Source organism: Amphiprion ocellaris, chromosome 18 (genome assembly GCF_022539595.1).
Source record: "Amphiprion ocellaris isolate individual 3 ecotype Okinawa chromosome 18, ASM2253959v1, whole genome shotgun sequence".
Taxonomy (NCBI): Eukaryota; Metazoa; Chordata; class Actinopteri; family Pomacentridae; genus Amphiprion; species Amphiprion ocellaris.
This window is the reverse complement of record NC_072783.1, coordinates 21,658,197-21,686,014: the sequence shown is the minus strand read 5'-3', so window position 1 is coordinate 21,686,014 and position 27,818 is coordinate 21,658,197. Positions and strand designations below refer to the sequence as shown.

General features: G+C 39.4%; 3 protein-coding genes across 5 annotated transcripts in view; all 3 read left to right on the top strand.

Annotated features, from left to right (window-relative positions):
• The window catches only part of pvalb9 (parvalbumin 9), a 38,552-nt gene extending 35,073 nt beyond the window's left edge, over positions 1 to 3,479 (top strand). The window contains exons 3-6 of the mRNA XM_055004230.1: positions 1,008 to 1,075; positions 1,572 to 1,704; positions 2,302 to 2,411; positions 3,195 to 3,479. Coding sequence (XP_054860205.1) covers positions 1,015 to 1,075; positions 1,572 to 1,704; positions 2,302 to 2,411; positions 3,195 to 3,220 — 330 coding nt within the window. The 5' untranslated portion in view covers positions 1,008 to 1,014 and the 3' untranslated portion in view covers positions 3,221 to 3,479. The remainder of the gene's footprint in view (positions 1 to 1,007; positions 1,076 to 1,571; positions 1,705 to 2,301; positions 2,412 to 3,194) is intronic.
• A 722-nt stretch (positions 3,480 to 4,201) lies between these two features.
• Positions 4,202 to 18,490, top strand: ccz1 (CCZ1 homolog, vacuolar protein trafficking and biogenesis associated). The gene is made up of 17 exons (XM_023280445.3): positions 4,202 to 4,360; positions 6,601 to 6,676; positions 7,056 to 7,152; positions 7,268 to 7,365; positions 7,636 to 7,729; positions 7,826 to 7,906; positions 7,988 to 8,035; positions 8,531 to 8,614; positions 9,247 to 9,422; positions 10,011 to 10,092; positions 10,535 to 10,596; positions 13,119 to 13,230; positions 13,558 to 13,591; positions 13,788 to 13,905; positions 15,988 to 16,146; positions 17,742 to 17,869; positions 17,981 to 18,490. The coding sequence occupies exons 2-17, from the start codon at positions 6,663 to 6,665 to the stop codon at positions 18,034 to 18,036; spliced, it is 1,443 nt and encodes a 480-aa protein (XP_023136213.2). The 5' UTR covers positions 4,202 to 4,360; positions 6,601 to 6,662; the 3' UTR covers positions 18,037 to 18,490.
• A 936-nt stretch (positions 18,491 to 19,426) lies between these two features.
• dlgap5 (discs, large (Drosophila) homolog-associated protein 5) lies at positions 19,427 to 27,804 on the top strand. Of its 3 annotated transcripts, none has more exons than XM_055004857.1 (19): positions 19,427 to 19,556; positions 20,617 to 20,864; positions 21,052 to 21,239; positions 21,414 to 21,488; positions 21,580 to 21,619; positions 21,712 to 21,798; positions 21,893 to 21,979; positions 23,251 to 23,325; positions 23,448 to 23,482; positions 23,571 to 23,827; positions 23,917 to 24,078; positions 24,185 to 24,273; positions 24,399 to 24,559; positions 24,653 to 24,754; positions 25,693 to 25,948; positions 26,073 to 26,743; positions 26,853 to 27,018; positions 27,350 to 27,393; positions 27,530 to 27,804. In XM_055004857.1, exons 2-19 carry the CDS (start codon positions 20,627 to 20,629, stop codon positions 27,638 to 27,640), a joined length of 2,844 nt encoding a protein of 947 aa, XP_054860832.1. In that variant the 5' UTR covers positions 19,427 to 19,556; positions 20,617 to 20,626; the 3' UTR covers positions 27,641 to 27,804. The 3 variants fall into 3 exon arrangements, with proteins under 3 accessions (XP_054860832.1, XP_023136210.2, XP_023136211.2); XM_023280442.3 differs by having other exon boundaries at positions 23,445 to 23,482; XM_023280443.3 differs by lacking the exon at positions 27,350 to 27,393 and having other exon boundaries at positions 23,445 to 23,482.
• The last annotated feature ends 14 nt before the right edge of the window (positions 27,805 to 27,818 follow it).

Sequence of the window (27,818 nt, the reverse complement as noted above, 5' to 3'; positions counted from 1 at the left end):
AGAAATAGTCCAAACTATCAGTGAAGTGGCAGGGCGAGCAACTTTGCATCGCTAATATACATCACTAGCCGATTTGTTTTCAGGTAAACAATTATATATTATACAATATCAACAAACATGCTAAGATTTGAACTTTCTGGTTTTAAGGCACTGTGTTAAAATTATTAAGGGACAGCAGCGAGTTTGTCAAGTTTTGCTTAAATGATGTTAGTTGTTTGGAGCTCAAGAGAAGGAGTTTTGACATTTACACATCTACATATTCTTAAATCCTTTCAAGGCTGGATCACTCTTTCCAAAGTTAAAAAAGTGGCTGTATTTTCACCATATGTTTAGCAGCATGGTAAAAAACAGCAACAACCTTGTGAGGGAAGTTTTTTTTTTGTTTGTTTTTCTTGTTCTGGTGTTTTTTTTGCTTTTGTTATAGAGACAGTTGAAAGGAGGGAGAAAGAGGGGCTTGCATGCAGCAAATGGCCCAAGCTGGAAATTAAATATTAGGTTCAGCCCCTCCTGTCCTCCAAGAAATAATTTTTGTACAATCCCTAAGTGCCAATTATCTTGCACAGCCCAACCAACCCAATTAAGCAGTTCAAGGGAGGTAAATAGCCTCAGTGATTAACAGGCTTCCAGGGGAAATCCGATCAGAAAGCAGAATGAACAAGGGAAAAATCACACCTCAATAATGTTGTTTTTAAAAGAAAGTAAAATAAGAAAACAGAATACATTAAAGCACAGAGAGTAAAATGGTAGAGAAATCGTGCTTTCACTCTTTCTTTTCTGACACCTCATTTGTCATACAGTCAGAACTGCAGTTTTGATGGGATCATGATATTAACCTAAATACATCTGCAAATACATATAAAAAAAAAGTTAATCCAGTATGACACAAATATAGAGCAAATGACAAATCCTGAGGTAGGTGATGAAAATATGTGTCTACAAGAGGATGACAGAAACTTTGGTTTTGTGTGGGAGTTAATAATTTATGGGGCCTTTCTTGTTCCTTTCAGGACCAACATGTCGCTCACCTCCATTCTTTCAGCCGAGGCCATTGAAAACGCTGTCAAGGACTGTCAAGGTAGCATCTCAACATGCACGCTGAACTAAACCCGGCCCTGGGGATATTTGCAACCAGGCATTACTAATTTAAATGACAGAAAGCAAATTATGCAGAACGTATGAGCCGTTTAGACTTCAACTTTAATCAATCCCAGGGATCAAAAGTTTGGACTCACTAAATTCACACCTAATTAAATGCACAGTAGTTCTGATTGATAAGTCGACTTATGTAATCTGTTCAGATCATCAGAACATTCTCCCACAAAAAGGCTCATAATCTTCTCTGCGCTTGTTTCCAATACCCCACTGCATCCTCTCCGCCAAACTCATATCCAGCTTTCAATCTGAATTTGAAAAGGTTTTTTAATCACCTTGTCGGTTTTAGCGCAGGCATGTGTCCGCTGGCCTTAAAAGATGAAAAACAGGACAGCAGCCACATGTTGTTTTAATCTCCACGTCAGCTTCCCAACCTGGTGAACACAGATCAGCTCCAACTTTCTTTTTTTCTTTTGCAGCTCCAGACTCCTTCAGCTACAAGAAGTTCTTCCAGCTGTGTGGCCTGTCCTCAAAGACACCCCAGGAGGTCAAAAATGTCTTCCAGATCCTCGATGAGGACAACAGCGGCTACATCGAGGAATCTGAGCTCAAGTGTGTGAAATGATACGCAGCTGAGATGTCTGCTCTATGCTCTCATAGTTCTCTCTGAAAAATCTTAACAGAGGCACTGAAAAGACCCTAAAAACTTCACATTTCTAAGCTTTTTTCTTCCTTTTCCTGCAAATACGCTGACTGATGATGTAACTTCACCTACCTTATGGCTCTAAAATGCAACGGAAACGATCAATAACATCCCTTCATGCAAAAAATCTTCACTAAAATCAAGTTGATATACAGTTATTTGCAGTGAGTTACAGATTGAAGTCTACAATTTTGATGTATTTGTGTGTTTGGCTGACAGAAAGGAAAAAAAAAGAGATTTAGCAAAGTAAATCACACAGCAGTGGTATTACTGGGATGGCACCATTAAGCTGTGCTGTAATAATCCACTGTGGGTAAAGTGCTGTTGTTGTATTTGTATTATATAACTCACCTTGGCATGACGGAAGCTGAGGATTGACTTGAACCGTGTGCTTTAGGAATTAATGTGTCTGTGTGCTTTTAAGTGTGTCTCTGCAGGAGTCACCTCACTTGACCCAAACCCAAGAGATTACTCCAAAAATGTTCAACTGATTTGTGTCTGTGTAGGTACTTCCTGCAGCGGTTCGTCCCTGGAGCCCGAACACTGACTGAAGCAGAAACCAAGAGCTTCATCTCAGCAGCTGATGATGACAATGACGGCAGAATTGGAGCAGAGGGTCAGTATCTGATTTCTCCGATTGCATTGGTGCAAAATCACCGTGTAGGCAGAAATGATCTCATTGGTTGGATTAAATCTCAGTGGGTGGAAGCCAACTACTGCAGGCCATGTCACCAGAGAAGAAGCAGCGAATTGCATGCAGTTTGGAGCACTTTTAGCTTAATTAAAAAATGCATTTAGAAGTTCTTAGCTTACAAGAATAACAAGATATTTAGACCTAAAACTTGACTGAATAACATCAGACTTGATTTGACAAGCTGCCTCTGCTTCTCAGTCAATAAAGGGAACATGGATGAACAGTAACCTTACAGAAGAGCTTTAGTTAACTCATATTTTGAGCTCAGACTTGTACTTTATCCAACAGGTTTATCAAAGCAGAAACTATATGTAGTGCTATAGAAGTCTTGAAATACTGCTTTATTATTCCCAATTTTACCAACAAGAATTATCTATCTATCTATCTATCTATCTATCTATCTATCTATCTATCTATCTATCTATCTATCTATCTATCTATCTATCTATCTATCTATCTATCTATCTATCTATCTATCTATCTATCTATCTATCTATCTATCTATCTATCTATCTATCTATCTATCTATCTGTGATGGGGTTTTTTGATTTCTCACTGTTTGCTCCAACATGCATGTGGGGATTTGGCATAATTTTAAAATATGCTTGATGTCTTGAGTTTGTGATTTGACTCAAGCACCGGCTACTGAGGTATGTATTAACAGGAACAATCTGCAGATGATTTATGTCTTTTACTTTTCTTTAGAGTTCCAGACTATGGTCCTGTCCTGAGTTTTGCAGAGGAAAGGAGCTTAAGTCATCAGGTCTTCGGTCACTTCCCCACTTCTGGAGTCTTCTTGTCCCAGCTTCCAATCATTTTGTTTGTTTACTATTCAAATCTGTGTGCACTAATTGTTTTTACATGACCTTTTCTCATTTTAAAGACAAGCAGCTTTTAATGTGTCTTTTCACTGTGTTGGTCCACATATCTTCTCTGTACACATCTCACCTCTGACAATAAATGAGATAAATAAACATGTGGAAACATAAATGTGTTAATGGACTGTATATGTATTAAACTGTTTCCTTGGGTGCGTACAGAAATGGCTGCAGGGGATGAAAACATGTTTGTGAATATGACAGGTCCATTTGTCACCCAAATGACAAATGTTGTACTTCCACAGTTTATTTTTTCTGAGTTTGAAATTATCGGGCAATGTTTATTTCTTACCCCAAAACTAAACCGTTTTCAAATTTTAACATCTATCATACTTTTATATGAAGGTTTCATCACAGCTTCAGTGGACACACAAAAGATAAAGATGCATTTACAAACACTGACCTATTCAAAGTTTAAAATTGTGGTGTAATACTCATATTTCATCAACAATAATATTTGTATTTAAGGAATTTGAATTTATTATTAAATTAGTCAGGTGTTTTCAAAGTTTTTTTAAAAGTAATGAAACAGATATACAACAGAAAGGGCATCTTAGAATTAATTTAAAATATAAATAAATAAATTTACAAAAAATTCTTCATTGAAAATAACAGGGGAAACACTTGCACCTGTAAAAACAAGTGTATTTTAAAACCTAAGTGACATCTCAGAATACTAAGTACAGCTCAAACTAAATATTATTGAATGAATCCATATCGTTGTACAGTCAGTTATGTAACATCCAACATTTATCTTCGGTTCAAAACACCGCAAATTCTCATTAAGGCCAAGGAACCTTTTAGTGTATGAAATCGATGTTTACCCGGACAGTTGAAGTTGTGACACCGCGCTGTCAAAAGCAGGAAGCTAAGAATGTGAAGTATAATGCGAGCGGCGTCTCTTCTCATTGATCTCATTTCCTCATTTTTATTTTTTATTTCCACAACCTACAACCACCGGCACCTGGACGTGTAGTGTTTATGCTCCGTAAGGTGAGTGTTACCGTCGTGCTCGTTTATTTCCGTCTCGGTTCTCGGAGGTTTTTCTCCGGTTGGAAGTGTGTTAGCGGAGCGCTGTTAGCCTGCTAGCTGCTGTCACTGACTTCACAGCGGCTGGTTGCTCTGTGGCTTACAATCAGTGTGAACTATTTGTACTTGGTAAGTTACACAGTCGCAGACGTCAGGTGAGTTTAATGTGGTTTGTAATAATGTAGAACAGCAGCTACTGATATGGAGAGGGTTTGTAGCTCAGCCCGCAGAGACTTCACCGGCTGAAGGACAGCAGCAACGTCTCTAGTTTGACAGAACAGAAACGACAAAATGTACAACAGGTAGCTGATTAACGTAGATGATAGAGGAGATGAAGTTTCCAATGAGGCTTTTTTTCCCAAAATTTAACTGACGGTAAAATAAGCATATTAAACAATGGCTTAATATTCTGAGACAATGGACGGGATCCAGGTTTATTTGAGCTGGTGAAAAGTTCACCAGCCCTATAGAAGTTAATGCCAAATGACAGGCTTAGCTCTGATGGAGTGAATTATTTGACCAGGAAAACCTCAATACCAAATAATTCCATCACATGAACTTGGAATCTGTCAGATGTGTTACAGGAATACAGAACATTTGATCCTGTGTTCATGAAGTAATCGCTATTGTGCCACTTTTTTAAAAAAATGTACACAGTTTTTTTTTAGCTGCGGATATTTATTAAAGCCAAAGAAAAAAAATCTGACACACAGCCGACTGTGGGCAAGTTTGATAGATGCTTATCCATCCATTATCTATACACCGCTTCATCCTCATTAGGGTCGCAGGAGGGATGAAGCCTATCCCAGCTGAATTATGGCGTAGGCAGGGGACACCCACAGAGAGACAAACAAGCACACTCCCATTCACACCTACTGACAATTTAGAATCACCAGTTTACCTCAGCATGTTTTTGGACTGTGGGAGGAAGCTGGAGTACCCAGAAAAAACCCACACATGCATAGGGAGAACATGCAAATTCCATACAGAAAGATCCCAAGCCGGGACACAAACCGAGGATCTTCTCACTGTGAGGCGACCATGCTAACCACTGAGCCACTGTGCAGCCTGGTAGATGCTTATGTTTCTAAAAATTCCAGAGCTACATTCAGTGACACCTACACAGCAATATTGTACGATTCAAACAATAATCTAACACGACTCAGATCTGTCTGAGTCACATTAGTAGCTGTGCTTTGACAGACGTGTCAGTATGTCATGTAGTAAACACCTATTGGTGGTGTAGCGCTACGTAGACACAGACTGGGTCTATATCTACCCTGGTTAGGTCACCTGGCTGAAAGTGTATGTCACTGAAGAACCTGAAACACTCAATGACCCCAGGAAACCTCACCAATGATGTGTCCAGGTGCATTACGATGACGTACTATATGTTAAAAGAAGTGTAGTAGATCGCCTGTGATATGAGCAAGAAGTAGAGCAAGTGAAGATGTGAAAGTTGATTTGAGCTGTTGCAGAGCTCTGTGTGTTCATCTCTGCTGACTAAAGACATGCAAGCTAAACACTGAGCTGTTGGACACTCAGCAGTTTTAATTCGGGAACAGTCTGTGCAGAAATGTAAAGAAAAGCCTACAACACTAAAAAGTAGCTGTATTGCTTGTAGTATATCAGTGTGTTGTATTTGTTTTGTTATGTGCAGTAGCATACTCTCCCCTCCATCCAACACTCCACTTTAATTTCCTCTTAGTTACATTAGTCTTGAGGAGAATAAATATGCAGTTTTTGGCTCAAAATATTCAGAGCAAAGAATCAGTGGACCTAACAAATGGAAATACAATGAAAATCATCAACAAGTAACAACAGAAATATCCATAGACAAGGTTCACAAAAGGCGGATATACTTTAACATATTTTCTTCTATATATATATATATATCTGTGTATGCCCCAGATACTTCACTTTTTCCATCAGTGAATATATATAACTCCTGCTCACTTACTTGCAAGCTGAAATTTTAATATCACATTTTTTGGCATTGTCAGTCAGTGTAACAGGTGTCAGGGTGGGATACTAATCTGGTGTTTTGCACTGGTGCATCTTTAGTATAAATGCCTTCTGACCTTCCAGCTTTGACCCAGTGTACATCAGCTGCTATGTGTAGCGCCACTAGTTACAAGTTCATGATTCTTTCTTCTCGATTTGTCCTACTGCTCTGTGTGATTGTGCTTATCTTCATTCTGCAGGCACACGGCATGCTAACTAAACTGTCACTGGAGCAAAGGAAATCCAGACACAAGTTAAACTAATGCTGATGATTAGGTAAGGATGATTCAAGACTCACTTTAATTATCACTGTGACACACAAAATCGTATAACGTGATGTTTGCTACTCACAAAAAAAGACTGATTCTTGGAAGAAGAAGTTATTAAGTAATAAAAATCGAGCTATTTTTGTGGTCAGATTGCAGCAGGGTAAAAGCCGTGCCGGGGGGGGTTATCTTTAAGTGTTGTTCTCTACACAGAAAGCCCTTCTCACTGATATTACTGGTGCTTTGTAGATGGGTATCGACTGTGTTCTGAGTAGTTTTAATCACCCCCTGCAGAGCCTTCCACAACTGGCATTGCTGTAGCCTGAATGAAATCCAGAGATTTGCTAGCATTTATCTGTTTATCAGCTTTGTCTTTGTGTCTTTTCCAGTCCCAGAATGGCCTCAGCAATGCAAGAGAAACAGTACACACCATCCCTGCTTAGCTTTTTCATTTATAACCCTACGTTTGGACCACGGGAAGGAGAGGTGAGTGTGTCTCGTTGAGTTCTGATGCACATGTTTTACAGCGTAATCAGTTGACATAATCTGGAAAACATTTTGGGGGTAATTAAATTGCTAATGCAAAGATTCTTTTTTTTAGGAAGAGAAGAAGATTTTGTTTTACCACCCCAGTGATATTGAGAAGAATGAGAAGATCCGAAATGTGGGCCTTTGTGAAGCCATTGTACAGTTCACCAGGTACAACTCTTAAAGGCAGAGTATTACTACAGCATCATGGGTGTATTTGGGTGTGTTTGTTTAACGCTATAGCATGACTTTAACAGTTTCTATCATTAGTTACATGACAAACCAAAATGGTAGTGTGGCTTCTAGAAGCCTGAAGCATAACCGAATAGGGAAATGTTGCAATAAGTGGTTCACTTATACATATCTAAAAGCATAAAATGAGTAACTGATCATCTTTGTTTGGTGTGTTCTTTCTTAATGACTGCATCTTCTTTGTTTCAGGACGTTCTGTCCAACAAAACCAGCTAAATCCTTGCACACACAGAAGAACCGGCAGTTTTTCTTTGAGCCTGAGGACAATTTCTGGATAGTCATGGTACTTGAAAAGCTTATATGTAGTCCAGGTTTTATTGGAAATGTAATTTAGCTTTACTGCCCTAATCCCTTTGTGTGTGCTGTTTTCATTCCTCAGGTGGTGCGAAACCCAATGATCGAGAAACCAAACAAAGATGGTAAACCTCCCACAATAGAATATCAGGAAGAGGAAATTCTTGTAAGTACTGAAAGACAGCAAGAAGTATCTGTATTTTATTCTAGAATATCTGGAATTTCACTTACCCTCTTGCCTTTTTAGGATACTGTTTATGGTGCAGTGGTGAGGCAGTGCTACAGTATGTACAAGGTAAGTATGTTTTAGAAACTATAATGCTTTCTGACAATTAAATTTTTTACATGTGTGAAGTGTAGATTGTTTTTTGTCTGCATATTTTCTACTATATTAGGGGCCTGTTCTAATACATATTCCTCCCTTACTAAAAACTGTATAATGACACCCTACCATGGTTTTTCCTGCCTCAGAACGGGCCAACAATAAGATTGATCTGCTTACAGTAATGGCAATGATACGTAGTTGCTTATTTGACATAAATCTAGGTATTTTCCTGTTATTTCTGACCGTTTGTTCAACAAAAATGTCTAATATGCATGCCTAAATGAAACCCCCGTTTTTTACTGTCAGTTCTGTTTATGCATTTGTGATTTTACTTTGGTACTGGCTTAAAGCTCTATGCGGTGCACAAAAAATAACCCTGCGTACATTACCTGTTACTGCAATATTGAGGCCTTTATAGTGAAAAAGAATAATTTTGTAACAGTGATTGTTTTCCTTATGCTGTAGCTCTTCAATGGTACATTTGGCAGAGCAATGGAAGCCGGTGGAGTGGAGCTGCTCACTCAGAAGCTTGAAAAGTTCTTCTACAGGGTAAAAATCATTCACTCCAGCTCTTAAAATCTCTGTTGCTAGGTGTGAACGCTGTTCTTTCAAAACACGCTTTGCTTTGGCGACAAGAGTCATTTCATTTTAATAACGTCCACATAGATGTTTACAAAAAATCAGTCAAGCCAGTTAGTGTTTCCACAGGGGTTAGCCGCCCTTGACGTTATCTCAACATACAATGACTGTGTTTGTTTCTTAGTGAACACTCTTGTTACTCTTGGAAAGCTGTGTGATGTTGGCGGTCATGCCTGGTTTCTTGGTTGTTATCGGCCTGCATTAGCTGTCTTGACTTCATGCTACGCGGCTTTCGACATGAACTCATGCAAAAGTTTTAAAAATTCATTTCTAATTAGGGAATACCCTTCTTAAGTTCACACGGGCTTCCCTCTCCACCGTGTAACCTAAAGACAGGGAGAAAGAGAGAGGCCATGGTGTCCTTATCGGAGGTTGAATGTCAGTGATTCTCTTCGCTTGGGTGATGCAAGCGTATCAGCAGAGTGTCAGTCAAAGACTTTCTTACTCCGCTTTCTGTATTGCACTGTAAGCAGGCACTCGTACACAGGTAAACTAACCCCTTTCTCCTTCGCTTCTCCTGTGTCTGTGTGTGGGGTTTCCAGTATCTGCAGACTCTCCACTTGCAGTCCTGCGACCTTCTGGATGTATTTGGAGGCATCAGCTTCTTCCCACTGGACAAGATGACCTACCTGAAGATCCAGTCCTTTGTCAACAGAGTGGAGGAGAGCCTCAGTCTGATCAAATACACAGCCTTCCTGTATAACGACCAGCTTATCTGGTACGGACTTAATACTTGTTAAAACTGCGTGTCCCTAGAATCCACCATCTGTCATTTTTTAACAGCCATATACAACCCTACACATATTTGCAGCCAAAGTAAAATCCCAGCACTGGCATCTGCAAACACCTAATAGCATGCTGGGTAAACAGAAGAGTTTTACACACTGCCTCTAATCCTCTTTACGGTTTATGTGCTCCCTGACATGTCACTTGGCTTTAATTGCGCTGTCAGCCTCCCGGCTCGGTGTGTGAGCACGGGAGGAGAATTACGTGATCGCTAATGAAATGACTTGAGAGCCATGTGATCTTTCAGTGTGAACTATCAATAGACAACCAGGAGAGAGCTGTTTAATTAATGTCCAAATTAAGTGGCTGCATTGTGCGCTTCCACGCTTTGCTCTGGAGTATTCAATGCAGCACATTTACATCCGCTGCTCAACAGTAATTACCACCGGGAGACACTTTGTTTTAACACCTAGCCAAGGATGCACAACGTAATTAAAACAAATACACACACAAAAAAAACAATTTTTGTGTTAGTGCATTGGCTCATGTGAAAATTTGATCCATACGCTTGTGCCTGCAGGAGCGGGCTGGAACAAGACGACATGAGGATCCTGTACAAGTATCTGACCACCTCGCTGTTCCCCAGACACTCTGAACCAGAGGTAGGTGGGAAGGAAGGGATGGAATGAGAAACTGAATGAAGTAAGGGAGAGAAACTAAGGGTGAATGGAGGAATCATCCATGAAAATATGAGGGTTGTAGTGTAGAATGTAAAAGAGGGTCACTGCTGTGTTCTATTGCAAGAAAACCATTGCATAGTTTGATATTTCTTATGGCAATATTCCAACTTACCATGAAAAATGTGAGCTGCAAATGCTAAGCTGCTCACTTAATCTATAGAAGAGTTTATTTGACAATAATGAGATAAAGTTTCATTAGTTAAACTCTTGTAAGACGTTCTGTTTATCTAATTATTGCAGGTAATAGCAAACATGAATGAAAATCAAGATCTTGAGCATATTAAACAATACAGGAATGCAATGTATGCCAATGCTAAGTTATGCCATGTCCTTATTTTCTCTTTGTTGCCTTTTCTGTTCTTAGTTGGCTGGCAGAGACTCTCCTCTGAGGCCAGAAGTTGCAGGGAATCTGTTGCACTACGGGAGGTAAGTCCCTGATCCCATCTGTGTGCCCACTTTTTTTGTAAAATCCAACCCTGTGCGCTGGTGCAGTCAGGAGAGTAATTTGGTTTATGGGCCAATCTGTCACAGACACGTCAAAAAAAAAAAAAAGCATTTTGGGTGTGCACATGGATATTTGGATAAGGATGCATGTCTGTGTGCCAGCATCATGTGGTTTCCACCCACTGACAAGCAAATTAGATCAAGAGGCTTGGCTAGCACGCTGTAGCATTTACCAAGAGGTAGAGTGTCCCTTTCCGCTTGGGTTAAATCCACTTTCTGTTCAGTTTCAGTGTACAAATGCAACTGTAGAAAGTTTGCTTAGGAGTTGGTAGGCCAAACAAAACCTATGTTTGCATTCTGCTTAAAGTAACTATTGCTAAGATGTGGAGCTGCTGCAATAATCCAAGTCTGACTCCTGGTGACATATCATGAGACCAGCAGCACAGCTGTTCGTGTAGCTGCAGTAAAGTAAATTATAGAGAATTTGCAAAACTACAAAAGGGAAGCACAATTTGCTGCCTTCCACATGGAAATTGTTCTGCTTATTATTGAATGGCATCCAGTGTGTCGACAGCATGATAGTGAATCCTTTGTTCAGTTTGTGGCCTGATCTCTGTTGAAACAGTCGTGAAGAGAAGAGGAGCAAACCGAGGAAATGAATCTCTGCTTTATGATTGTTCCGGTAAATTCTTGATTAGAACTGATTCAGTCCATCCTTCAAGGTTTCTTGAGTTGTTTTGCTATGAGTTAAATTTGTTGTAAATATTCATTGTACTTAGATGATGACACATATCAGCTTTGGTACACTCCTGCCCTTTCCTGTAGTGATCCTGTCAGGTCAAATCTGCCCTCCTGAGCCAATAATAATAAATTACATAGATCTTGACATCCCTGCAGTTGCTGGAGATATCCAGAAACCTTTGAGAATAAGAGCTGGACAACCGAAAATTAGTTAACAGCAAATCTGATCAATAATTGTCATTTTTAAATGTCAAAATGTCAAATTTTTACAGGTTCCATCTTCTGTTTTATTTCTAAACATGAGCATTTAATTAGTATTCAGTGGCAATGGCATTCATTCATTTTAGTTGTTGATTGTTGGTGAAACTAAAGATGAGATTTGAACACGGCGTCTCGGCTTCAAGGAAACTCTGCTGGATAATTGACTATTTTCAGATATTTCGTAGATCATGAATGCATTAGGTGATTAGCAGTTATAATGCTCATAAAAATCATTGGTAATTGCAGCCCCAAGATGTTTTTGACCACTGTTCACTTTAGATGGCCACCACAAGACTCAAATTTCAACTGTCAGAAGAACTCAGCACAACTTTCAGCTAAATTCTAATGATACAATGCCACGTTACATGCTTTATTTTCAAATTACCGCTTAACAGTAACAGCAGAATACAGCTGAGGGTGATGAGAAATGTCAGGAGTTTAACAGGTATTTGGTTGTAAAGCAAATGACAATCAGTAACGCTGATGCTGGGAAAATGTCCAGAGTGTATCCATACTGTTCAACTTTACCGACAGCACTTATGTTCAATCACCCCGAGACGTTTAAACCAACAGCACTAGCAGGGCAGTCTCAATGTTTGCATTTTTACCATCCTTCAGACTTCTTTGTTTTTTACCAATGTTGCAGTTTTCAGCATTGACACTGCAATATGTTCATGTACAATATTCACATGCCAACAAAGTGCATTGAGGTAACTCACTGTGGTACAATTTTATTAGCTTCTTGACAGAAAGAAAACTCACATGGTTATACTTTTCCTTGAAAAATTTTAAATTGAAGTGTGTCATAATTTACTCTGAATTAAGGATTCTTTTTTTTTTTTTTAAACCTTTATAGACACAAAGCTTGCTGACATGCAGGCTTCACATTTGCACAGCAAAATGAATGAGAAGCAAGAGACCAACGCTTCAAAGGAAGATTTGGTCACAAACAGGAACACAACATTAGTTTAATGGAAATATTTTAGCTCCAGAAAGGATGTTGTTGACCAAAAATAATTTCTCTGTCATGCTATACGAGGCAATACAACTAATTTGTTCAATCGGATTAATCCACACCACAAAGCTTTGTATGATGAGTGCAAAGCCAAATCTGAATGCTATCTTAAACAAAAAATGTTTTTCATGTCTTTGCCATTTACAATGTGTAAAACTGCTTTTTTCACCCTTTCTAAAATTATTCTTCTTTTTCTATGCAGACGTCTCATACAAAATTGCACTAATCATTCCAGAATGATTAATTCTTACCAAACAGATTTATTCAAAATCATCTCATGAAAATCCCTGATTTTTTTTCACAGCAGAATATATGTTGGTGAAAAGAAAAATATCACATTCTCATTTTTCTTTTTCAATATCATGCAGCTGAAATTCCAGTCTGATTTTTAGTCTTATTTTGTAATGAATCGGTGCGCCCACCACCTTTGACTTTCACTTCCATACTGTGAATATTAACCCAGCTGTAATATCACCTGTTCTCTCAGGTTTTTGACAGGACCAACCAACCTTAAAGATCCAGAGGCCAAATTCCGATTTCCTAAAATATTTGTCACTGCAGAGGACGGCTATGAGGAGCTGCATCTGATTGTTTACAAGGTACAGTGGTGTAAATATGATGCTGTTTCCCTTCACTCATTCACGCAGGAGATTTTCCAGTATATTAAAATAAGCCAGGGGTCGATCATTTTTTAGGATGATTCTCATAATCTGTGACTCGAGGATTTGACTTTTTGTTCGTGAACAATAGATTTAGGATGAAATATTTTGCTGTTCTATCAAACGATCTGGACTTCCGGGATTAGTCAGCTGAATATTAAAGTGGTGAAGTACGTGCCACGATGCTTATCATCACATTAATTTAATCTCGAACCTGTTTGACCTTGATTCTGCATTTAACCTGCGCTTTAAATCTGATCTTTCCAGGCGATGAGCGCTGCAGCTTGTTTTATGATCAGTGGTGAGTGTCCACCCATGTCACATATATGATGGAGCTGACTTTCATTTCCCTTTTCCTGGTTGATTCCTTAAAAGAAATGGCATTATTTTGTTATTGTCCAGCATTTTGGCTGCTCATTTGCAGCCAAAATACTACATTTTCTTCACTTTGCACCCTATAATGACTGATATCCCTTTTCACCTCCATCTCTTTCCAGCGTCTGTGGAGCTGACGAGGGACTTCTGTGAACAGCTGGACGGCCTGGTGGGCCCTCAGCTGACCTTGCTGGCGTCTGATATATGTGAACAGTTCACCATTAACCGCAGGATATCAGGGTTAGTTGACAATCCACCACTTTCCTGACTTATAACTTGCCACCCTGTGAAGATGCTCCTGCTTTTGTCAGCACAACTGAGCGATTCTATAGTCGTGTCAGCATCTCTTCACTGATAACTCAGGGCGCGATTTTAATTCCCTTTATAAATTACAGAAGCATCATAAGGTTCTTGCGGTATGAGGTGCAGAAAGTGCAGCTGCTGCACAGTGTGTAGCCTTCGTTTCATTGGTTTAAATACACTTGTGTGCACCCCTGAGCTACATTTTGTTGATTTTGGAAAATGGTGTTAAAATCTGCCTTTTTTTTTTTTTTTTTTTTTAAAAACATTAAAGCAATGAAGCACTAATTTTGGCATTTACAAAAAGTTTGACACCCTAGTAAGTCAGTGCTTCGTAACCAAGCACATTTGCTGCAAAGTTCAACTTTACATTCATCTGTTCAGAGCACTCTTCCCCAAAAGGACCCAACATTTGAAGAAAGGCTTACTTTGTGCCCAAATGTTTGCATACAAACTGAATAATACTTGTCTTGTGTTTTCCCTCTCTCACTCCCCATATCTGCTGCTTCTTTTCTAATTATTGCAGCAACTCATGATTGTTATCATTTTTTTGTCTGCAGTTCTTTTGAAGCCTTATCAATTAATTGTTCATTTCAGTGCTCCATCTTCAGGAAAACAGTTTCTAGACTATTAACAAGAATCAGAGGGAAAACTTTAGTAATTCAAAATGAGCAAAGTAGCAACTAGTAAAAGAAACATGTTGTTTTAAGGTAACTTCAATGTAGTTGTAGGAAAAATCAGCGGATTCTCCTGGAGAATGAAGAGTTTAATCAATAAAATCTTCAAATTAATTATAAACCAAATAGTTAACCAGTGTAATAATGCGAACTCAGTGTATCGGTGACATGCGACTATAAGCTTCAGTAGAAAGTTGACCACTGTGTGTCCTTGGTGTTTACAGTAGGCTTGTCGTTTGTCACCAGTTTGCATTCAGTCCTTTGTATTAACTCTGCCTGGCTGGCAGTGATAGACGAGACTCTAATATCATTGGATATCATCATGGCCCTACTTAGGGGTAACTCAATCAGTGCAGCTTTAAGGACTGGCATCCTGGTCGGCGCTCCTTTAACCCCAGCAGTTAGCTTCAGATACGTCCTGGCCTGTAATCCAAGACTGAGCTCCCTGGCCCAGACAATTTGATGGGCTGCTTTTTAATCACCCTAGTGAAGAATCCACTGAATAAATAATGCTGCTCCAAATTCCTCAGCTGGCATTCGGGCCCGTATCCCGATTTGACCTTGTAGAACAGTAAATAATTACACACATCACAGATAAACATCAGTTGTGTGGCCCTTTTGAATGTATTTCACACACACTTCCAGAGATGTAATCACAGTACAGTTTCCAGGTAATCTGTGGTCAGAACTGTGTCCTCATCTCGCTTTAATGTGGGTGGACAATAGAGTAGACTTAATTAAAATGCATATCTTGCTCTGTGATGGATATTATCATCCAAAGTGATTTGGCTTACTGTGTCATTTATTAATAATGTGTGTTTAGAGAATACACTGGCCCAGAGAGACCCACACTCATATTATTTTTTAAGTAATTTTTTTGGCCTTTATTAGATAGGTACAGTGTAGACAGACAGGAAAGTAGGGGGAAGACATGCCGTAAAGGGCCATGAGCGGTAATCGAACCCAGGCCACTGCATCGGGGACTAGCCGCTGTTCGTGGGTCACCCGCTCAACCATTTGAGCTATCCGGGCGCCCCACATTGTTGGCCTCACGCTGAATTACATAGAAACCACAGCTCCAATTTTAATAATAAAATGCAGAAGCAAGATGTTACTTTCCTCCCCATCTGGTCAAACTTCTCCTCTGCTGCTTTAAAAGCACCTCTTAGAACCCGTCAGTGTCTTGTTGAAACCTGAATCCCCGTTTTTTGATTGGTAAAATATCTGTAGATTTATGTAACCTTAGAGGTGACTAAAGATGTTCTGCTCACTTTTTGTTTCGTACATTTTTTTTGTTTTTTTTTACATGTTCTTCTGGTTTTTTTTTTTTTCAAATTCAATTCAGGCCAGAGAAAGAGCCCCAGTTTAAGTTCATCTACTTTAACCACATGAACCTGGCGGAGAAGAGCACCATCCATATGAGGAAGACAGCCAGTGTTTGTCTCACCTCTGTCCATCCTGACCTCATGAAGATCCTGGGAGACATCAACTGCGACTTTGCCAGGTACAGCAGAGAACACTGAAACTGTAGAAATGTCATTTTTACATGGTATGATGCTCCTAGGGTCTTTGTAAACTCACTTTCTATCTTTTGAAGCAGTCATGAGACTGTAGTCATGTGAAAGTCTCATTCTCAGTCTGTGGGACATACAGTGGTGCAAGCATTCATAGCATTTATTTAGAGTATCAAGATCATTTCCTCTTTTTGTACAGATATTGTGTAGAGGCTGTTTGTCATGTGACCTTGTTGGTGCACTGAAAACATACTTGCAATGCTATTTATGTAATTTAATGTCACATTTAGGCGATTATCTGTGGGTCTCTGCTATGTTTTAATGTGCAATTTCTTGTAAAAAGTAATTCCTGACACATTTTAAAAGTATAAAATTATAGGATTTTTAAAGTGGCATTTTGTGATCTGCTTTACTAAAAATACTCTTAAAGAGCCCATATATGAACAAAAACAGGTTTATAATTGTATTTTTAGTGGTTAATAGAACATCTCAGCATGCTTTAATGTTCAAAAACACTTTTATTTTTCTCATTGTGGACATTGCTGCTGCACCTCCTTAACACGTCTTACCAAAATGTCCAGTCTGCTCTGGTTGATCAACTGGTCCCAATAAAGGGAGGCAACATCTGTTACATACCATTGCTCCAGCTCTATAAGTACAGCTAGAGAGATGTAGCCCTAGCAGAAGCAGCTCTAGCGAGAAAATAATGGTGGATTATTATGAGGAAGCTGCTCATTTTTTGTTTGATGGTGTGCCGAACTAGCAGTTATACAGGCGTTATGCAAATATGTTACATGGTAACATACACTACTAGTCAAAAATTTGGACACACCTTCTCATTTAATGTTTTTTTTATTGTTTTCATGACTATTTACATTGTAGATTCTCACTGAAGACATCAAAACTATGAATTACTGCTTTTCACACTCTTGGGATTCTGTGGATGAGCTTCATGAGGTAGTCACCTCAAATGGTTTCCCAACAGTCTTGAAGGAGTTCACAGAGATGCTGAGCACTTGTTGGCTCTTTTGCCTTCACTCTGTGGTCCATCTCATCCCAAACCATCTGGCTTGGGTTTAGGTCATGTGACTGTGGAGGCCAGGTCATGTGACGCAGCACTCCATCACCCTTCTTCTAGGTCAAATAGTCCTTACACAGCCTGGAGGTGTGTTTGTTTTGAAATATTTCACATCTTTTTGTTTACTACATAATTCCATGTGTTCATTCATAGTTTTGATGCCTTCAGTGAGAAACTACAATGTAAATAATCATGGAAATAAAGAAAAGCCATTAAATGAGAAGGTGTATCTAAATTTTTGACTAGTAGTGTAAGTAACAGAAGAGACCCCAGGACTTCGAAGCATGAGTTTCAGGCAGGTAAGGAGCAGTGTTTTGCTCCTTTAGGTGTGGACTTTGGGCTGTCTAAGTTTACAGACATCTTACAAGTACAAAAAAACAGCTATACCAAGCTAAAGAAAAACAAAATGCCCAAAAAGTATAATATGGGCTCTTTGAAATGCAGACAGCACGAAACAAAACAGCTATAAATGTAATAGTCGCCTTTATTCTCTATTCTGTCTCACAGAGTTGATGAAGATGAGGAAATAATTGTAAAAGCTATGACAGACTACTGGGTAGTCGGCAAGAAGTCAGACCAGAGAGAGCTGTATGTGATCCTGAATCAGAAGAACGCCAATCTGATCGAAGTCAACGGTATGTCTCCACCACCTGACGATGAGTAATTTATGTCATTACCTTCAGAATAAACAATCTACTTATGATCTCTACTTGAACCTTAATGCACCTTTTTTTGGTCTACTACAGAGGAAGTCAAGAGGCTTTGTGCGACGCAGTTCAACAATATATTCTTCTTGGACTGATGAAGCGCACAGATAGAGACTACACTAAGAACTGTCAGCGTTGCAGGGTATCATGACAGCATCAGCGTAATGCAATAATTGCATTGTAAAATACACAATAATAATGAAAAGCTTTCTCACCAAGTTATTTTTAATTTAACCTATGAAAATTGTAATTTTCTGTCATAAATAAATGTAAAAATTAAAATTTGGACTGTACATGTACTTTACTTTCTTTCATTTTCTTTGTACATACTTGTAGAATTTTGTTAACTGTTTTATTTGTAACAATTTTCTTCACATTACAGTTTGTTGGTGCATTTTTTTAATGAACGCATCATGAAATGTCTCAAATTAATTTAAAAAACTGACATGCCCAGAACTGTTTACTGTAGTTTCATTTGATGACCATTTCAAAAGTATTATGGTTTGTACACAACTGTGCTAACTTTAAATAAATTAAGAAGTGATTTTACTTGGTGTGCAGAATGTCTTTTAATTTAAATGTATGTATGTTTTGGATTATATGTTTCTGAAATCTGTTGGATATGTTCTTACACTTTTAGCTTTAATATGTGAAAATGATGAGGTGTGGCGAGTTTTTACCTCTGGTGATTTGCTAAATGCATTAGGTAAGCGAATGTATCCATTGTTTACTTGTGTGGTGCCTGTTATTGTATGTTTTATGGGAAAAACATAATTACTGAATTATTGTGAGGGAGCACAATCGCGTAATATGTTATGCAATAATACTAGAAACCTAAATTAATCTCTCAAACACTCCAAAGAGTTTTTAGCTGAATTTGAACTGCTTCCCAGCCTATAATGAGTTGGTTACAAGTAGGGCTGCAATTAATGCTACTTTCAGAGTCATTTAATCTGTTGATTATTTTCTTGAATAATTGGTCAATTATTTGGACTACAAAATGTCAGACAATAGTGAAAATGTTTTCAGTGTTTCCTAAACCCCAAGATGGCATTCTCAAATGTCTTGTTTTATTCATTACTTAATATTAAATATTAAGTCTGCTGTCACAGAATAGGAAAGAAATCAGAAAATATTCAAGTTAAAGATGGATCTAGAGACTTACGACCTTTTTTACTTCAAAGAATTATTCAACAGATTTCTCAGTTATCAAAATAGTTAGCAATTAATTTGATAACTGGCAGCTAATTGATTAATCAGTTATTTGATGCAACTCTAGTTAAATGTCTGCTTTTTCTTTTGCCAAGACAAAATTAAGTACAAGAAGAAAGAGCAGAAAATCTTTAAATTTACACTTCAGACGAATGAGTGGCAGCGCTACAAAAAATAATCCGACGAAGAAGAAAAACAGCCAATCAGCGCTCACACGATCTGTCTGACTGTCAGCCAATCCGCGGCACCTGAGACAAATTTCAAAAAGTCACCCGCCATGATTGTTGTGTTTTTCAGGCAGCTTTGCGTGTCCGTTGTGTAGTCGGGGTCTTTTTTTTTTTTAGTGTCTGCTTCAAAAAAGTTGTTTTTAACGTACTTTTTTTTTTTAAAGGAGAAGAACAAGGTAAGATAAACATGCCATTATATGTTTTCTGTCCGGTTTAGGCCGTCGGTTACTTACGAAACAGCTAGCTTTAGTTGTAGCTTCTTGTCAACAGTGTGTGCAGTTAGCGAGCTACGGAACGAGCTTTGGTTAAATCAGTTGAGCTTATTTTGTTGTTAAAATATGAACCTGTACTAGCTCTGCTTATTATAGTTTTCAGCTAAGTCGCATTTAAAGACAGCAAGCTACTATTTACTGTCAGTAGTCGACGTGAATTTATTATATGGACCTTCGTGAACATATCTCAGCTTAACGTAAACGACCACTACGTTAAGTTAAATGTTGAGTACATTTTCCAGAGAAAGTTTTGACAAGATAATTAAACACTATGTAGTAGGTGTTTCAACCTAACATGTTCCACCTTTTTTTCTGAGGTACGCTTTATTTATTTTTATTTTAATTCAAATAAGGTCAACCTGTTAGCTAACTTAAGTTACAGACGAATCTTTCAGGGCAAAAATAAAGCCAGCCTATCCTCATTTTTGTAATTCTGCTCCATTTACGCAAATATATGTGACTGGACAGAATGAGGAACAACGTGTTATGTTGACTTGGGAGTGTTCACAGATTATTCAGTCGTGGTTAACAGTAACCAAAGAAAAGTAGCTTCTGTTGTCGTGTTAATTGTACCAGTCTGTTACCAGGTTAAACTAGATGCACTTAGTGTGTAGCTCTGATAACACTTGCTGACTGTTGTGTATTAGTATTGGATTTTATTTAGGTGTAACTGCAAACTGGGGAAATCACAGCCTTCCTTCTTAAGTAAATGAGTAAGTGGTATACATTGACAGTAAGATTGCCAGTTGAGTACTTTTAGCTGAGCATTGTACAAAAGAGATGTGAATATGTTTGGAATTGAGCAACTCCACTTTGAAATCCTCTCATTCTTATATAGATCATTTTTACATTAGTTGCTAATTTTTCTGCCAATTTGTATAACTGCTGGTGCACGTTTCTCAGCAGTTCTAGTAATTGTCATATGCAGTGGGCCTATATAATAAATAATTTCATGTTCTTCCAGGTACCTGAACATGGAGTCTCGATTTTCTCACCTGCGGCAGAGGGACACCAGTGTGTCAATGCTGAGGGTGAAAATGTCCCGTAGAAGGTCTCAGTCCCAGAAGGAAAACCGAGAACGAACTGTGAACACGCGCAGGCAGCTGGCTAAGCTTCAAGAGCTGGAAATGTCTTCTCTGGATGCCTCCATTGCAGTAGCCAACATGTCAACCATTCTTGAGAAGACGCAGAACAAAGCAAATCCTGCTAAAAGTACGATTTAACTTATCAGTTTCACAGCTACAACTCTAAAACACAACCCTGAACACATTTACAATAAGGCACTTATGTTTCACATTTGTTTTCAAAACTTAAAATAGACAGTAACTTGTGTAATCATCAAGGTACTCTAGCTTCAAATTTGCTCATAATTCGTACTTCTCTCTGCACGTCTCCACAGGTAAGGCAGTAGAAGAACGGATCAAACAACTTGAGCGCTGGAAAGAGCGAAAGGCTCTTGAGAAAGAAAAGGAAAAGAGAGAAAAGGAGCGTAAAGGTGTCTTTAAGACTGGCCTGTATCACCCAAAGGACACCATTGCCCTTGTCTCACTGCCTGCTGTTCCAGTCGCCTCAACCAGAGCCAAGGAGGTGAGGGAAGAGTCATCAAAACACTAGTTTATACGATGAATTGCAAAGTTGTTTGTGAACTACACCTCTTCCCTACTGTCTTTATTTTTACTGTTTTAGATGTGATTACGTGAGCGATGACCAAAAGATAGCCCTTTATGTTTGGGTACAGTTGTAATGATGACTGTCTTTCAGAAAAAGGTGAACGTGGCTCCATCCCAGAGTACCAGAGTCACCCGTTCAATGAAACAGCCACCGACAGTGCAAAAAGTACTACTTTCTATTAAATTCTTAATTCTGTTGTCCTGTTAACCCTTAAATGAAAAGCTAATTAATACTTTGTTCCATTGTTTTTCTTCAGCCTCTGAAGATACAGGATCCAAATACTGTGGCAAAGAGAGGTAAATTAGCTGGATATCCCTTTATTTAAAATACAGCATACAATTAACTGAAAGTAGTGTGTCTGAGGTAATACTTTCTACTCTGCCTTTAGTACAACCTGCTGTGGAAAGATCAACCAGGACCCGGGTAGCTTCTGTCAAACCTGCACCAACTATAACCAAGACCAAAGTTTGTGCAGGTAACTAATAAGAGGGAGAAATCTTGTGCATAACTAGACTATGTTTAAGTATTTACATCTCAATGTGTGTCTCTGTTTCATGCTTCTACCATAGTGGAACCTGTTGTGCGAGCTCTCTCAACCAGATCAGCCAACAGGCCTCCTGTTCCAGCAGCTCCAGTGATTAAGGACAAGCCTGCAGGTACACACTAACCAGGGCTACTCAACTTAACATCGCTCATGGGCCACATAGAAAAATATCTCTGTTTGCGTGGGCCGCAGCCTAAAGATTTAATGATTTAATATGACTGAATCATATGAAAGACATTAAATAATCAAGGTAATAGTCAATAATAAAATAATTTAAATGCACTACAGTAGAAGGCTTTTATAAAAGTAAAATAAGATTTTGTTGACTGAATATTATACTTAGCCTTATAGATCTGTTTGTGGCTATTTTCTTTATTTCCCTTGGTAAAAAGCAAAAGGCCAGATGTCATTAGACAAAAAGATTGTCATAGATATCAAATTACAAAATGAGGCTTTATTCACAAAAAATGAACAAAATGACTGCCACTGCAGTAAATCGCAGAATGGTGAATATACATAATGTGCATATTGGCACATTTCTTCTTTTGTAACACAGACAAGTAATGTTTCAGACTGTAAAAAGAAATGTTCTATATTACATCAGAAAACTAAGTAGGCCTTATTCCAAAAAAGTAAGTAAATTAAGAGATTGCTTATAAATATAAATTGGCCTGCTACTCTAAAAAATAAAGTAAAAATTAACTCTTGCACATAGATGACAAAAAAGTGGCTAAAAACCAACCACTGTAAAACAGAGCCGTTTAGTTGATCTTTTTTTTTGAGCCATTAAGTATAACCAAATGAAATTAAATCACTTGTAGGTGTGCATTATTCACAGAAATTGTGCCTCAATAGGCAACCCTGACCTGTGACAGTGGAGATTTGTATGTATTGAAATGGATTTTTCTGGCAAAGAAGGCACACTGGCTTGTTATTTACCTCCACTAAAACAATTTCTTCCTCCCATGACTGCTGAAACGTCCTGTGTTCATCACACAACTAGCAGTTAACTTTGGCAGCAGCAGCAGCCATGAATTCTCCAAGGATTAGACTTCTTTTGAGTTTTTTTGGAGATTAGCAAACAACCTATTGGTGCATCACCGCCACCAACTGGTACAGTCCCTCAAGTGCAACACTTACCTGCCTGTTGTCAGTAGGTTAAACATATCACCCTCTGGTGGCAGCATGTCAGAAACGATTTGTCTCCATTAAAAGCGGAAAAATATGTATTTACAGCTGATAATAAGCTGCAGGTTGAGTGGCGCAGCACTAAGCTGTAGTGTCAGCAGTTCTTTAATTGTTTGGAGAAACTGCAGAAAACAAATAGAGGGTAAGATGTTTGCAAAACTTGAAAATATTCTAAATGCCTCTTCCTGCCCTCAGATGTCAGAACCACAAGGAGCAGAGCAAATGGTAAACCTGTGGCCCCCCCATCTGGTGGAGAAAGGACCTGTAAAGGTATTGGTATATATTGACAACAAAAAACACAATTTTAGAAAGTGTTCAGTGTTACTCTTCCCTTGTGAACATGAGCGCTTGTTTTAATTCACTTTTGTGTATCTCCTTTTATTATACAGCAGCTGTCAGCAACTCTGGCCACCCTGCTGTCTCCGAGGTGAGCATTTCTGCGTTACATGCGGCATGTTAAAACTGCCATGAAGTAACTTGGAAACCAACCAGTTTGCTGTTCCTGTCATGTGCAGGAGCCCAAACCAAAGGAGCCTGAGATGGAGGAGCCAAAGAAAACACCTCCCAATCCCACACCCTGCTCTGAGGAGGAAGACATGATGGTGGACCAACCTCCAGCCGAATCAGCTCCTGCTGCAGATCCCATCGAGGCTCCGTCCTCTTTGTCTTCGTTTGCTCCAGAGGGTTATGTCTTCCAGGCTCCTGCTGGTTTGTCATCCTTCAAGTTCGACCCTCTCACTCCTCGCTCAGCAGACGCCTTCCTCACACCAAGGTCTGTCTGTGTTCCTTCTAAGAATATGTGTACAATAAACAAATTTACGTTTGTGATCTAAGTGCCGTGCTGTGACTTTTCCTATCCAGCTCCAGTTTCAGTCTTCCACCAGCCCCCCAGTTCAGTGATGAGCCTCAAACTGAGACGAGTGAACCCTCTCCCCCTAAATCCCCTCCTCGTACGTCTCCCCCAGCAGCACCCCCGACTCCAGGAAGTCCACTAGAATCTAAGCATGATGTACCGTACTTCAGGTGTCAGACCTTTTGTTTTTTTATCTTTCTAGTTAGACATTGTGTAGTTTTAATCAGAATTAATTATGTAGCTAATTTAAATGATTGTTTCTTGATCGTTTTTCAGATCGGAAATTGCCAACGAGACAGACAGACTGACCACTCTGTCTCTCCAGTGGGAGTCTAAAGTGGAGGATGAGTCTATCCCAGAAGAAAGTGAGTGTATCTTCTATTATAGGCAGAGTGATGTCTTGATATGGGATTATATTTTATGGTTCTATCAAGAATGATGATCTTTGTAACTGAGGGAAAATGACACTGTTTGTCTTCTGTGTGTTTAGTGAGAGACCGAATGCGTACAGCGGTTGGCCAAGCAAGGCTGCTGATGAAAGAGCGTTTTAACCAGTTCAGTGGTCTGGTAGACGACTGTGAGTTCGGCCGAGGAGAGAAGATCACCACGTGCACTGACTTACAAGGATTCTGGGACATGGTTTATTACCAGGCGAGTACCACATTTGAGAGAGACAGAATTATTTCAGTTAACTAAATACATGCAGAGAAGACAACCATATTTTGTACTTTTGGCGTCTTTCAGGTAGAGGATGTCAACAAGAAGTTTGATGCTCTCAAAGAAGCAGAAGGTCGAGGTTGGGTGGAGGAGCACAAACCTCCACCACGACAGAGGAAAGTAGTGAAGGTAAATTGTCTTTCACTAATAATATCACAGTGCTGTGTACACAGACATAATCTGGTGTGATTTTCAGTTTGTAAGATCATACAGTGCTGTAGGGTGGTGGTCTCCAGGTCAGCGGGTTGATTGGTTGGTCAATATGCTGTCATTCAGCCAAAGAATCCAGGATTATTTATTGGTGATGGTGGGAGACATAGACTACTTGTGAATATCCCTGCATTTTCACAACTTCAAACTTTCTCAACCTAATGGAGAAAATCTAACTTTTTTAAAGTTTAACTGAACATTTGCTCTGAGTAAATGTTCAGTTAGTCAAAGTAATTGACATGTTAAAGTCATCAGAGTTGCCAAAAACTTGAGTGTAAATCTTATAACCGGCAGTTTTCATATCACAACTCAACAACCAAGATGACAGATCATCTACATTAGCATAACTTGTCTGTGCTACATTTCTCTGTAGTTTTTCTGCTGGTTCACCAGAAGATAGAGTTCCACTTTCAGAACACATGAATATGTGTAGTGTATGCTAGTCTGCTCCAAGTTTGTTATCATTTCAGTATAAAATAACCAGGTTAAAATTATTTATAATGCAGCAAATTCTAGCTTTTTATGTTTGTTTATTTTGGCTAGTAAGGCTTGCAAGTACAGTGCAGTCAATTTAATTTAGTTAATCTAGAAATAACAGCGTTTTGTTCAGTTTTTTTCTCCAGTGATCAATCAGTTGGTTAAAATCTAGGTATGATTTCAGTCGACCAAGATTTTCTTCGGTTGACAGCGGCCCTGCAGCGCTGTCTCATTTTCAGTTGTGGTTGTCATTTCGATAATCCCCAACAACATGAGCACTTGTATATAAAAGCTTCTATTTGAGAAAACAGCTTTCTTGTTTTATAAAAGGTTTGGTTAACCATTTACCAAGCACATTGTCTGTCTTGTCCCTTCAATAGAAACCACAAACTGCCCCTCCCAAGACAACAGGAACCAAAGCAGCAGCCAAGTCTCGCCTAGCTGCCGTGAAAGCAGCCATGAAAGCCAAACAGCAGGCGGCTGAGGCAGAGAAAGCAGCCAAAGATGCTGCTAACACTGAGGACAACCCCATCCTGAGCTCTGAAGAACCACAACACCAAGCAGGGGCCCAAAGGCTGGACACAGTGGTCTTTGATGGAGGCTTCTTCCAGGTGGAGAGCCCAGTCAAACCATCAGGTGGGACAAAAATAGCAGCTTGTCAAAGGCATTGCTTTTATGTCATGTATTTGTGTTTGCCTTTCGCCTTTTTCTATGCTGCTTGAATGGATTTGGTCCATTAATCATGTTGTACATATTGTAGGTTCAGTTAGGCGATCCAGCCGTCTGAGTGCTGCTGTGCTACCTCAGGCCTCTCCCTGCTCCACATATCTCTCACCCAGAAGAGTCACTCGACGATCTCTTGCATTGGCTCAGACTCCTGTTCATGCTTCTCCTGCTCAGCCCGTCCAAACTCCTGCACACCTCCGCCTTACTCTCCAAGAAACCCCAGCATCAAAGTCTCAGCGTGGCACTGCTCAGCCATCCCAGAGTAGAAAGGACACTGTGAACACCTCTCTTTGTTTCTCACCTGTCAAGGAAGTGCTTTCAGATGACACTCAGCCCGATGGGATCCCTGCAGAACAGTCAGAAACGCTCTCCACACCGGAAGCTCCTGCTTGTGTGTCTGAACCGAGCATGCCCATTTGTTTGTTTCCAACCACTGCTGTAGTCGAAGAGAATGACAAACCAGCTGAAGCTGCTGATGCTAATATCCACAATTCTCCAAGGCTTTCCCTCTTTCCATGCAAAACACCTCCTCCTGTATCCCAGGCTCCTGAGCCCTCATCAGCTCTGAGCTTCATGTTGACACCTTGTGTAACTCCCAGCCAGCCTCCCCTCTCTTCCCCCAACATCATCTCCTCTCCTGCAGTGCAGGGCCCAGTGGAGACCCAGCAGTCTGTGTGTCACACACCAGACAGCTCAGTTGTTGAGGTAAACCATCTTTCAGGTTTTGCTAGTTCAAATCCTAAACTCTCTGCCTCATATGATGACTTTTTTTCTCTGGCTATACAATGAGCAACATTTTCTCTTGTAATTGTAGGAAATTGCTGGATTAGACTTTGAACGCTACCTCCAGCCCTCCCTGAGAGGCAGCCTGTCACCAAGGGAGATGGTTGACACAGAGACATCATCACCCATGGCAGTAGATGTAGAGATGGAGAGTCCCAGAGGTGTGACCGAGGACCTGCTTACTCAGCAAGAGCCAGGTATGACTGATGTCCATACTGTGCATGGACACACTGTACACTTGGGCTTTATACCTTAACCACTAATGGATGTTGAAGCTGCAGTAGGCAGGATTTCTATATAAAAAATCATTTGAAGTAAACAAAAATATTTAAGGATTTGGGGGATAGAACTAATACAAGTCTGCTAATGATTTAAAAAAAACATTGAGTCCTAAATCTCAGACCTGCACATTGTAGCTTTTAGATAAAATGTTGTGCTTTCCTGATTGCAAGGGAATAAACACACTGTAACAAAGTGCACGATTTCCTGTGTTTCACTCACTTGTGTTCCCTCTCACTGTCACCACAGCACTGCCAGCGGTGTCTTCAATGTTTTCTCTTCAGTCACCACAGGTCAAAGTTTTTCCACTTTTCATTTCTTTGCTTCCACTGATCAGCTTTTAGATCCATGTGGATGAATTAACTAGGCTCTTAATTATTACTTTTATTCCTATCACTGCCTAAAACTCTGAATTTTCTGTCATTTTAGGTCCAGACAGCAGAGTCTGCCCTGCTCCTCTTCACCCCGGACCTGAACGACAGGATACGCCAGTCTGTCTGTCCGAGTGAGCTCATGGTCTTCACCCCTCCTAACATGTAGCTGAGAGATTGTTTTTCAGGTGTTCAACTTTGATGTGTATTGACAACCTATATTACTCACTAAAAAAATCTGGCTCTCTTTTGAAGTTCATTTTTAGATTACAAGAAAATAGTTTTGTCTCCATATAAAGTTTATATTAAAGTTCTAGTCACAACCAGGAAACATTCATTGCTCTTCA

Bases quoted from the DNA above. Each gene is read 5' to 3' on its own strand.
- ccz1 (XM_023280445.3), top strand. The intron at 7,907-7,987 runs GTAAGTACTGAA...TTGCCTTTTTAG, and splicing joins ATCAGGAAGAGGAAATTCTT to GATACTGTTTATGGTGCAGT. The intron at 16,147-17,741 runs GTACAGCAGAGA...TCTGTCTCACAG, and splicing joins ATCAACTGCGACTTTGCCAG to AGTTGATGAAGATGAGGAAA.
- dlgap5 (XM_023280442.3), top strand. From the start codon at position 20,627: ATGGAGTCTCGATTTTCTCACCTGCGGCAGAGGGACACCAGTGTGTCA. The intron at 23,828-23,916 runs GTCTGTCTGTGT...TTTCCTATCCAG, and splicing joins GACGCCTTCCTCACACCAAG to CTCCAGTTTCAGTCTTCCAC. The intron at 24,274-24,398 runs GTGAGTGTATCT...CTGTGTGTTTAG, and splicing joins TGAGTCTATCCCAGAAGAAA to TGAGAGACCGAATGCGTACA.